Source organism: Monodelphis domestica, chromosome 8, assembly GCF_027887165.1.
Source record: "Monodelphis domestica isolate mMonDom1 chromosome 8, mMonDom1.pri, whole genome shotgun sequence".
Classification (NCBI taxonomy): Eukaryota; Metazoa; Chordata; class Mammalia; order Didelphimorphia; family Didelphidae; genus Monodelphis; species Monodelphis domestica.
The window spans coordinates 91795067-91807421 of NC_077234.1; the positions used below are offsets into that span (position 1 = coordinate 91795067).

Sequence of the window (12355 nt, forward strand, 5' to 3'; positions counted from 1 at the left end):
TATAGCTTATTTGTACGTATTTGTGAACACCTTGAGGGCAAGTACGGGCTTTTGCCTCTTTTTGAGCTCTTAATACAGAGTGTTAGATTTATTTGGTTGGTTGGACTGAATGTTAGATTGGTGGTCACCAGGTCCACACCTCCAGAAAGGCTAGGAAACTAAATCAGCCTTTACACTCACCACAGTGACCATCTAAAAGGAAAGCAGTCTTAGGTCTCCTGCAGAAGCTCCTCCAGGGGTCCAATTCCACAGCTAAGTGTCTTCATCAGTCTTCCAATCTCTTCTCAAGTGTCTGTCTTCCAGTCTCTCCTCCCAGTGACTCTTCTTTATTCTTCATTGATTGTTGTGTGTCCCTTTTCCCTCTATTTAAAGACCTTTTTCTCTTGTGTCACCTCCCCTAAATTTTTACATCTACCAATCATAGCAGATGCTCCTCTCCAGGACTGCCCACTCAATGTATGAAATGGATGTTACATCTTTTTGTGGTTAGTTAACACCTTTTTGTAGTTAAAATGGGTAGATCGACTTTAAATACGGAATTAACACTTTTGGGATTAAAATCTAAAAATAGACCAAGGATTACAATTTTATCTTCACTATCAAGGAAGAGCTAAGTACCTTCATTGTTACAATCAGGAGATAGCCAAATCCAATCTTCACAATAACCTGGCACATAATAGGCACTTAATAAATGTTTATTGACTGCTTTCTGAGTGACTGAGGGAGGCATTCTGTTATGATTGCAAAAATAAATCGTTTTTCCTTTTATTCTTCAAATACAAATGTTCTCTTGTACAGGTTTTGCCTACTACAAAAGATTCCTGTTTTGCCTCAGCAGTAGAATGTCTACAACAAATCAGGTAATTTTTAAATTTTAAAACATTAATTGATTCAAGGCATTAGTGAGTTTCCAGAATTGGTACACTGATAATGAATTTTGGAAGATTCTGATTTTTCTTGAATCCCCAGATTTTTGCTTTTGCCACAAGCTAAAACTGAGGCTTTCTGAAAAATATAGATGATCTTCTATCCTAAATCATTGGAGATCTTTGCCTTTTCTTGAAAACCTGCCATGAACTGGCCACAACCAACCTTTCTAGTCTTAACCTCTCAGTTATCCCTCCTGTCTATAATGGCCTCCTGGTTAAAATCAGAGTTTTCCTTCTGAGTTGATTCATACTGTTTGTTCCCCCACCCCCCAAAAAATCCAACCTATCACTTCTTGACCTCTATTCCCCTTTCTTTAAGACCCAGTTCAAATTTAAAAGATACTTTCTTCATAAAGCCTTTCTTGATTTGCCCTCTTTCTACCTAAGACAGAAGTAAATTTGCCCTTTCTGCATTATGCTGTAATTATTCATGTACATGCCTTATTTCTTCTGATAGACTAGAAGCTTTTTGGTATTGCCCATTGTATTTGGCCTTGTGCCTTGCAGAGTAAGCTTCAATAGATAAATGGAAAGGCAATACTTGACACTTTTTGAGAAATCAAAAGGCTTTTCTGTATACATTATTTATCCATATAAGACTATAAATTAGGCCAGAATAAGAGATTATATGCTAGGTGGGAGGAAGTATGTTTTATTGGGAAGAGAGATTTATAATTCTTTTTGTTTAAGTAAAGATGTCTATTTTAAGGCCTTTGAACCCCAAGTACATATGATAAAAGTCTGATTTTTATCTTCAGCAATTAGAAAGTTGTTACATGTGTCTCTTTTACTCTCTTGCAACAGCACTACATTTACTCCATCAGACAAACTTAAAGTTATCCATCAGACTTTTGAAGAGATATCTCAGAGTGTCCTTGCTACGCTTCAGGAAGACTTCTTGTGGTCCATGGATGACCTGTTTCCCGTTTTCTTATATGTGGTGCTACGGGCCAGGTGACCAGCTTTACCATTCATGCTTTTAAGGAAAATTTTAAAAGTTTAAATTAATAAGCATTTTTAAAGGAGGTAGGCTGAACAGGACTTATATTTGGGAAAATGGTGAAATAAAATTTGTCTTTGGCTTCCTTTTAAGGAGGAAAAAATGACATTTAAAATAAAATAAATCCTCAACATTCACTCATTTAACTTTTGTGACTTTAAACATTTGTGTGATTTTATTAGTAACCTCATTTTCACTTTTGTGTTGGCAACTGTGTATATTTATAGCTATTGCACACTGAGGAAAAAAACGAGAAGTACTATATGTGCAAGTTTATAACTGCATAAAGGAAGAAAGATATATAAGTGTGTGTGTGATTGTGCTCCAGAAAGTATTAAAGTAACCTCTTGAGTTAGTGAGGAGAGAATTGGAAAATGGGGAGGTGGCTAATTTTGTGGGTAAATGAGGTGGTGGGGACCCCATTCTCCTGCCAGTGCTCATGGGGCAGCCAGAAGTTAGGGAGCCGTAACCAGGGAAAAGACTCACCTCAAGGTATGCACTTTTCATCAGGGAATAGTTCAGCCATGGAGTAGAAAGGGACATTAGGTTGCTCCTCTCCTCTTTTTGCCTCAAGGTTCTTCAGACATTGCTGCACCTTCCCCTCCCTGTTCTTCTCTGTCCTTTTATGGGCTACTTCATGGTTATCATGTGTTAGGAAAAGTATATGTTATCAGAATTAATGTTTTGTTATAAAGAATTGTATGAAGAAAACTGTATTTTCAGGAATTTCTGGTGATCATGAATACATAATCCCTTATTTCCCATTTGGTTCAGTGTACCAGCATTCATGTTTCTGACTTTCACACTGTTTTCTAGCAACATTGTCCCTACAAAAGTTGAGAATTGTAACTGTACTGTAAATTGAGTCGAAAATTTTTAGTGTGGTATTTAATTACAGAAAACTTGGAGCACAGAGAACTTGCAAATGTCATTCCTCAGTTTTTAATTTATCTCACATCTCTAGAAGAAGTAAAATAGCAAAATAAACATGCTTTACTAATTTAGATACTCTCTAGGTCAAGGTGGAAAAGTTGGAAGGGAAAAAAGTACTTTTTCTCTATTCTGAGTCAAAAGGGAAAAGTCCCGGATTTGGTGTCACAGAACCTGAATTAAAGTACTATCCACCCATTTTCAGTCTGAATAATCTTGGGAAAATTAGTTCACCTTTTTGGGGAGGAGCTTCAGTTTTCTCCTTTGAAAATGAGAGGGTTGGAGACTTCTAAGGTCTCATCTGGCTCTTAATTTTCTGGTACTTTTTGATACAGTATAGAACTCCAGATATGTGAATAAGTTCATAATTTTGTATGTACCTTGCTAGTGGCTTATCTTCTATTAGGCTAGTCTTTTATCCTCTTAGTTGAATCAAAACAATCTTTTCCTTCTATTATCCCGGTTGCTTTTTCTTTTCTTTTCTTTTTAAAACCCTTATCTTCCATCTTAGAATCAGTATTGTATGTTGTTTCCTTGGCAAAAGAGGAGTAAGGGCTGGACAATGGGGGCTAAGTGACTTGCCCAGGGTCACACAGGTAGGAAATTTGAAGCCAGGACCTCCTGTCTTTCAGCATGGCTCTCTATCCACTGAGCCACCCAGCTGCCCCCTCCCCTTGACAATGGACGGTGAATGACTGTTAATAACCAGGCCCATTTTTCTTCTGACAGGATTAGGAACTTGGGATCTGAAGTGCATCTCATTGAGGATCTGATGGATCCATATCTCCAGCATGGGGAACAGGGAATCATGTTCACTACCTTGAAGGTGAGTGTATTTCACCTTTTTAATAATGCTGATTAACCACCACTTATTTTCTGCCTTAAAGTTTGCTCTTTGACTTTTTTAAAATGAAGGCTTATTGGCAATGAGGATTAAGCAAAAGATAGAAGAGTTAAAATATGTTCTTTTTTTCTGATAACTTAAAACTTGGCCAGGCACATCTCAAAAGGAGAGCTAAGCAAATCTGGTACCAGATGGATTTCTAGTTACTCCTTCCCCAAGGAGCTCAGAGCACCATTGCTTACTAAGTTGTTTAAATGTTGAACCCTTGTAAGTTAATTATATACTCAATAAAAATATAGAGGAATCTTTTTATAGCTCCAGAAAATGCTCAGAAATTTCCGTTTGCTGTAGTAGCAGATCTGAGGAATTGATCCATGTCAGTAAGGAGTTTGCAGTTCAACCACTGTTCTCCCATTGCCCTCTGCTCCCTTTTTTCCTGCCAGTCTGTTTCTTATATATCCATACTGAGGGCAGTTCTCTGAGCCTGTGGTGCCCTTGGCACTTGGACTCCATGGCAGGGGTGGCCACATGGGCACCTGAGCCGGTGAAAGTGAGAACAAGCCCATTTGAGTCTCTTCTTTTTTGCCTTATTTAGAATAATAACCTTTTCCTGGCTACTGCCCCTTCTCCAAACCACCTTCCCATGCCGCCCAGGCCCACACTGTCCCCTGATGGGGACCTTTTAGCCTCCACGACCCCCTGCAGCTGCCCTTCTAGTGCTGGGGCCCATTCAGAGAGAGTGTTCTGTCCAGGCCTCCCCCTAGGAGGGGGGTCTCACTCATTTTCTCCACTGGAGTTTGCCTCATTCCAAAGGAGCGTTGTCTCACCGGCTCGGCCTTCTCCCTTCCTTTTCCCTCCCCGCTGGGGCTCTGTATATTGTAAAAATTAAAATTTTAAGAGATTTATTAATTATTATTTATTAATGTTATTATAATTTATTAATTATTAATTAGAAATAAAGGAATAAAGAGGTAACAAAATAAAAACCCACGTGCCCATGGCTAACTAGCCTGTTCAAAATCCCTGCTTACCACCACCATGCTAGACAGGAAGTAAAGAGACAGAGCAAGAGCGCCCACTAAATTTATCCCCTGTCAACAGGAAGTACATAATGACAGGAAGTCAGTGGGATCCCAGGAAATGTAGTTTTTAGGGTAATAGATTTTCAGTTACACAGTATCCTTTCCCTTCCACTTGGGATTCATATTTTGTGTCTGTGGCCCATGATACCCTGGCATTTGGTCACGTCTTACCTAGAGACTGTGCACATCCTAAAGAGATATGCTGCCTCCAGGGGTCTGGCAGAACTAGTAGGCCCAAGTGCAGTCAGGTGGCACAGTGGAGAGAGCAGTAGGCCTGGAGTGGTGGGGGGGGGGGGTGTCTGGGTTCAAATTCAGCCTCAGACACTTCCAGCCATGTGACCCTGAGCAAGTCACTGAACCCAGATTGCCTATCCTGGGTCTCTCTTCTGTCTTAGAGTTGCTACAAGGAATGGAAGGGAAGGGGTGTTTTCTTTGTTAAAAAGAACTAGTCAGTGGGGGCAACTGGGTGGCTCAGTGGATTGAGAACCAGGCGTAGAAATAAGAGGTCCTGGGCAAGTCATTTAACCCTTACTGTGCCTCTGCCTTGGCACCAATACACAGTATTGATTCTCCCACAGAAGGGAAGGGTTTAAAAAACCAAACCAGTAAGTCTGGTGCTGAGATCACTCGAGACTCCGCTCAGCAAACATCTTTGAGATGTGACTTTGGTTTCTAAAACTCAGCCCTGATTTCTTTTTCCAGGCATGTTACTTTCAGATCCAGCGGGAGAAGCTGAACTAAAGCCCTGCCACCAGGAAGCCGGATGGTGTGTGGATCCGGGACTGCATCCGGAGCTCAGCCTTCCCCCGAGGAGCCCAGAACACCCCCCCCCCCCCCAAAGCCACAGAGGACCTTGTGCTCCTGCATGCGAGCTCCACCAATGGAGCGGCGCCTGAGCTCCCAAAAGGGCTGCGGCGGAGAAGCCGGGAGGAGGCCTCATGGGGCAGCACGGAGAGATGCCACCGGCTCCCGGGCTGCACCTGCCCGATCCAGGACCACCTTCTCAGAGCCCACGTCTGGCCGCAGCGTTGGGGACGGGAGCCGCAGACTCGGCGTGGAGCCTCTGGGGCTTCTTGGGAAGTCTGTGAATACTCTGAGCTCCTGGTTATTTCAGTTCTCTTGGCACTGACTGGATCCCTTCTCAAGAATCAGATTGTACCTTGAAACCACACTTTGCCTTCTTAAATTCTTTTCAATCATGGGTTTATCTTGTGTTTTTACTGAGAGAGAAAAGAGAATTCTAGCCTGCACTTTTAACCTTTCCAAAGCTTGTCCCCGGAACCCTCCTGCATGGTGGAAAGGCCTGTGATCATGACTGTCCCTGTTCATTGAGTACGAGGCGCGCGCCAGGGGCCCCTCCTGCTGTCTCTGAATAGAAAAAATGGAAATTCTGTCTTCATTTCCTTACCACACTGCTGGGAAGGACGGCATCGACCGACACTCAAACACTAACAGAGAAGCTGTGAAGGCCGCGTGCAGGCCTGGGCAGGAGGCTGCAGCGGGAGCGCCGAGAGACCCGAAAGGAGGCCGTTGTCACCCCGTCCCACCCCCACACTCACAGGGAGCAAAAACCAGACTGGTTGGACGTTCCTGTTTCAGAAGTATTGTGACCCGAGAATCTCAGTGTTTTCCTTTTTTAAACTTGCCCAGAGTGGTTTCAGGGGATTGGGTTCCGGTGTGCCCTTGTGAGTCCGGGTGGTGCTCTTCTTCGTCCTGTCCCTTCCACGCGAGGGGCCGCTGCAGGAAACACCCCTCCGGCTCACAAGGCCAAGGAGCGCCGTGGAGCCCCATCACAAGCGGAATCGTGGTCCGTGCCCTCCCTGGATCAGGCAAAACCAGTTAAAATACCGTTTGGGAATGCTGGCTGTCACAGAGCAGCAGTTTTCATAATAAAACATGTTCTCTTTCTGAAGTGGCTGCATGATTCGTAGGGACCCGGCCCCGGGAGCGCGCCCACGTCCTCTCCCCTTTGCCACCAAGCCTTTGCCTGAGACACGTCTCAGAATGGCATCTTGTGGCGGAAATGTTTCCCACCGACACAGAACTCTGAGCTCAATCATAGGTTTACGGAGAGGAGCCCTTCCCAAAGCCCCGAGCCAGAGAGGAGGCCCTTTTATAGAGAAGGCTTCGGACCCGGTGACGGGGATAGAAAAAGAAAACATTCATGTCTTTGCCCTTCATTAGTGACGCAAAAAAAAAGATCCCTCTGGCTGGTCCCCAAGTCCATTATTATGGCCAACCTTTCCAAGGCCTTCGCACTCTTGGTGTCTTCTACTGACAATATTGGGAGTCAGCAGTTTGGTTAATTGATATGTACAAACGAGTGGCCCTCCACCTCCTGTGTGACTGCCTGGAGCTCGCACCCAAAGCGCCGCCCCTCCTGCCTGAAGGCGTGGAGCTCGCACCTAAAGCGCGCCCACCCCCACCCCCGCCTGACAGCCTGGAGCTCGCACCCAAAGCGCCCCCCCCCCCCCACCTGACGGCCTGGAGCTCGCACCTAAAGCGCCCCCCCCTCCTGCCTGACGGCCTGGAGCTCACACCCAAAGCGCCCCTCCCACCTGACGGCCTGGAGCTCGCACCTAAAGCGCCCCCCCTCCTGCCTGACGGCCTGGAGCTCACACCCAAAGCGCCCCCCCCACCTGACGGCCTGGAGCTCGCACCTAAAGCGCCCCCCCTCCTGCCAGCCTGAAGCTCGCACCTAAAGCGCCCCCACCCCCACCCCCACCTGACGGCCTGGAGCTCGCACCTAAAGCGCCCCCACCCCCACCCCCGCCTGACAGCCTGGAGCTCGCACCTAAAGCGCCCCCCCTCCTGCCTGACGGCCTGGAGCTCACACCCAAAGCGCCCCCCCCTCCTGCCAGCCTGGAGCTCCCACCTAAAGCGCCCCCCCCCACCTGCCAGCCTGAAGCTCACACCTAAAGCACCCCCCCTCCCCACCTGACAGCCTGGAGCTCCCACCTAAAGCGCCCCCCCCACCTGCCAGCCTGAAGCTCCCACCCAGCAGGGTGTGATGGGCTCAGTAGTAACTCTTGGTTGTAGACTTCGGGTCCAAAGATGTAAACAAGATTGATGGCACCCTCAACTACCTTTCTTTGCTAATCCCTATCATTTTATAAAGCAAACTATCGCTTTGACTGTTAACTCAAAACTAATGGCTGTGTTATTAAAATAACCATTAGAATCACAAAAGGGGCTCCACCCTCACAACGTGTAAAATCAGGTTCTACAAACCCTTTTTACTCCGGTCCCAGCCCCCCACCCCACCCCCACCGCAGGTGGTTTGCCTTTTGTTCCCGGGAATCTTGTGGCAGAATCTGTTTTTCAGAATCAGTGGGTTCCATCCGCACTCCAGTCAGCCTTCAGAATGAGAGGCGAACTGTGGACCTGCAGGAAGGGAAATCCGAAAACGGTGTGAGCTCAAAGAGCAGTGGGGCGACGTCGTCCAAACCCGGGCCGTGCCGTACTGCGCCTTCCTTGTGGCTGCCTCACTCCTGAATTGAGCGAGCGGGACTTTCCCAATAACACAGGAACCCTTTTAGCAGTGAGAGGGCCACAGTCCACGTACAACCTGCCAGGGAATTAGAGACTGCCGAAAAACAGCCGCTTCATACATGTCAGCAAGGGCCGTTCTCCCCCGCTCTATCACTTACGCACCCAGAATAACAGAAATAGAAAAATAAAGATTTCCAAACTTCAGAGCTCTTAGATTCTACACCGAACCCAGCAAGACTGACTGGTTCCCCGGGTTCTCCTATTAAAATGTACTTGGGGTACCTGGTCTCCTAAGGGGTACTGCAAAGATAAGCAGGAAATAGAGGATGGAGGCAGAACAACAATCTCAACAAAGAATGCCATTTTTTAGAAAAGTTCCAATGATGTCTTTAGTTTTTGCTTTTTTTAAACCCTTACCTTCCATCTTGGAGTCAATACTGTATATTGATTCCAAGGCAGAAGAGTGGTAAGGGCTAGGCAATGGGGGTCAAGTGACTTGCCCAGGGTCACACAGCTAGGAAGTGGCTGAGGCCAGGTTTGAACCTAGGACCTCCCGTCTCTAGGCCTGGCTCTCAATCCACTGAGCCATCTAGCGCCCCCCAATATCTTTAGTTTTTTAAACCAGTTGCTTCTGACATAGGCATTCCCAAAGGGAGCTCCCCCTTCGAAACAAAATGTTGTGCAAAACCAGCTGACAAAATGACAGTTTATTCAGCATTGTTCATCCATGAGCCCCCCTCATTTCCTCTGAGAGGAGGGATGGGTGCCTCTAGGATGAAGCTGACCACATAGCATTTAATCTCAGATGTTTATTCATCATCTTCCCCTTTTTCTCAGAATTTACCATATTCATCATTTCTTTGGGCAAAATATGCTAATTATGTTCATAGTCGACAATTCAGTTGGTCATTCCCAAAAAGGAAATGGATTTTTCCCTAAAAATTCCCTGCCAGATATGGTGCTGGAAATGGATTTAGAGCAATAAAAGGGCCTGAAAAGTCAAGATCGGTGCCATTTTACACACAAGCAAGGAAACCAAAGGAGGATACCCTGGATAACCAGAGCTGACACACACCAAGTGTTTGAGAAGCGCTCTGTGAATAGAATTCCCTCCTATCCTCGGAGACCTGCCTCCTATTAGGTCACTCTGCAAACATCCATAGTGTAAAAATTAATATTCAATAACTTCAAATTTATTTTATAAAATATATTAATAACCACAAGAAGTAACAAATTAAAAAGGTAACTAACAAAATAAAACTAATCTACCTGCACAAACTGCTCGCTCCACCAATGTCCTGGCCAACCCAGGAAGGAAAGAGCGAGAGCAGGAACCTGACCCAACGTATCTCCTGTCTACGTCAGCACGTAATGACAGGAAGTCAGTGGGCTCCTGGGAAATGTAGTTTTTAGGGTAACCCTCCAAACCTGCCTCTCAGAGCCAGTACTGATCAGCATTGGGAGTGAGAATATTCCCATCCATAGGAATGAAATCGTAGGTCTTCTCCCACTCTTCATTCCCTCCAAAAAAGAAGAATGTGCCAGGTCTTGAGGAAAAGAAAAGCATCAAATACCTGTTGGGAAGGAGTGGCCAAGAAAGGGAAATACAGGGATGAAGAAGGAAGCCATATCCAGAAGGCAAAAAAAACACCTTGAACTGTGTGATAAGAGGGGAGTCCGATTGGAGGTTTTTTTGTTTTGTTTTTTGAGCAAGAAATGGAAAAAATGGGAGTAAGGTCAGAAAGCAGGTGCATGGACGTATGGCAGCCTGTGTCAAGATGCCCATTCTGGCTAGGGGTGAAGAGGAAAGGGACTGGCACTGATTAAACACCTGCTGTGTTCCAAGCACTTCATAATTGTCATTATTGTCATTCACTCCTTACAACTTGGGGAAACTCATGAAGAAACTCGGGCTGAGAGGTTAAGTGAACCCAGCCTCACACCGTTATTAGGAAGGGTCTAAAGTCTGATTTTAACTTGGGTTTTCCTGACTACAGGCTCAAAACTCTTCCACATCGCCCAAGTGGCTCTTAAGTTCCACCAGGCTATCTTTTTCTTTTTCCAGAATATGCAATCAGGATTTATTCATAGACAAATCAGCAGAAATGAGGATCAGCATGCAGAGGGGGGCTAAATCTTCCCCCATCCTCTCCAAAGTCCCTTTGGCACTTAGTCCCCTCTAAAAGAGTTGCAATGACTCCCTGGCTAATATCCCAATCCCCCACCCCATCCCCGCCATGGATAATGGTCATTTTAGCCTATCAGGTCAACATCCTGCACCCACTCAGACTGACAGCTTTCTAGGGACCGAGGGATAGAGGGTGGAATGGGAGGGGGGGGGGGGAGGAAATATTGCTGAAGGAAAAGACAAAGCCAGGAGGCTGCTTAGATATTCAAGACTGACCTGCCTTGATTTCCCCTCAAGTTCAGGGAAACTCACCAAACACATCACTGGATTGGAGTTTGGGAGCGGGGAGAGAAGAGCAATTCTGAGGGAAGGGACAGATACAAGGTTGAGTCACAAATCACAAGGCAGTTGGGCAGAATAAGGAGCTAAGAATTAGAGAAGATTTTGGAAAGGTTTTAGACTGAGGATGACAAGTGAATTTACCAAAGCAGGAGATGGAACATCACTTTTTGCTACCATCTTTGTCTTTTTTGTTTTTGTTTTTTCCTATAAGACTAGCCAGAATTCTTCAGGAGCTTCTAATTTCCAATTCCTACTGCCTGCAATCAAAAACCAAGACTTTCTGAGGAGAGAGAAATGAGCTGAATGTTCATTTGAGTTCAGAGCAACAGCTCCTGGGTTCAAAGGGGATTATTTCTGATGGACAGCACAGTCATTAGCTACTGAGAATCCTGGGATTAGATGGCTTCAGGAACAAGATTTTGCCTCTTAGGTTAGCCTTATTGCCAAGGTTATAAAGTTTTATTTCATGTCCTCCCTTTGTAGCTTCATAAGAAATGAGCAAGATTATGCAAGCAAGTTCTCTAGCTGCCACACATTTTCTTCATCCAAAAGCCCACATTCTCTAAATGTGACATTCTTATAATGCTCTGATAGAGAGGAAACAAGATGCTTGTTTACACGTAGCTGCACAAGATGGTTGAGGAGAAAAAATAATAAAGGGAAACATCAACCTAACAGGTTCAAAAATGACTTGTAAGGTAAGAAATAGTCCAGGTCTTTTGCTAGTAGTTTTGAGGCGGGGTTTCTGTGGCTTAGTATGAAGAGGATGTCCTGAGATTAGCTGGGGCAGGGAGGTGACTGACTCCTAATCACTCACTAGGATTTTTCCTTCAAGCTTTTCTCCAGGAGAAGACTAGCACTGTGCCTGCGGTATGTAATCCATGTCCCAGGTAAGAGAGTATGCCAAATATTCTGCAGATGTGTAAGGGGATTGATTCTTCAGGTCTTTTATAAACGTGAGGTCCCCTCCTATCCTTAGCTACTGTCAGTATAATTCTTGGTAAACCAATTGAAAGAAAACCTGCTCAGAACTAGAGCATGTCTCTGGCTGGTAACTTGGGAAGGACAGACTGTGCTATGAGAAACTGTTTCTTAAAATAAGAATAACATAAGATGTCACAGACTGAGAGATGAATAGGGAGGAAAAATAACAGACAGAAGGATGGATGGATGGATGGATGGATGGATGGATGGATGGATGGATGGATGGATGGATGGGTACAAATAGATATGGATAGACAGAGATAGAAATATAGAGACAAATATATATAGATGAATAGAGAGCTAGAGAGACAGATAAAAATAGTTACAGATAGCTAGATGATTAGAGAGAGAGAGAGAGAGTTGGGGAGGTAGGTAGAGAGGGAGATGGATAGATATAGAGAAAGAGGGATGGATGGGTACAAATAGATATGGATAGACAGATGGATAGAGATGAAAATATAGAGACGTGAATAAATGGATAAGAGACAAAAATAAGTACAGATGGCTAGATGGATAGAGAGATTAGATAAAAAGATAGATGGATGGATGGATGGATAGATAGATAGATAGATAGATAGATAGATGAATGGATGGATAGATGGATGGATAGATGGATGGGGAGGT

The 12355-nt window shown here is 44.9% G+C and overlaps 2 protein-coding genes across 8 annotated transcripts in view; both read left to right on the top strand.

The window, feature by feature from the left end:
• The window catches only part of ALS2 (alsin Rho guanine nucleotide exchange factor ALS2), a 97451-nt gene extending 90754 nt beyond the window's left edge, over positions 1–6697 (top strand). For all 7 annotated transcript variants that reach the window (XM_056807324.1, XM_056807323.1, XM_016425188.2 and 4 more), the window contains 4 exons: positions 799–860; positions 1734–1883; positions 3589–3685; positions 5488–6697. In XM_056807324.1, coding sequence (XP_056663302.1) covers positions 799–860; positions 1734–1883; positions 3589–3685; positions 5488–5526 — 348 coding nt within the window. In that variant the 3' untranslated portion in view covers positions 5527–6697. The remainder of the gene's footprint in view (positions 1–798; positions 861–1733; positions 1884–3588; positions 3686–5487) is intronic.
• Positions 6698–7096: 399 nt separating this feature from the next.
• Positions 7097–12355, top strand: part of MPP4 (MAGUK p55 scaffold protein 4) — a 61240-nt gene continuing 55981 nt past the window's right edge. Inside the window, exons 1-3 of the mRNA XM_056808494.1 lie at positions 7097–7413; positions 7470–7667; positions 8037–8196. Of these exons, the coding sequence (XP_056664472.1) occupies positions 7097–7413; positions 7470–7667; positions 8037–8196 (675 nt within the window). The remainder of the gene's footprint in view (positions 7414–7469; positions 7668–8036; positions 8197–12355) is intronic.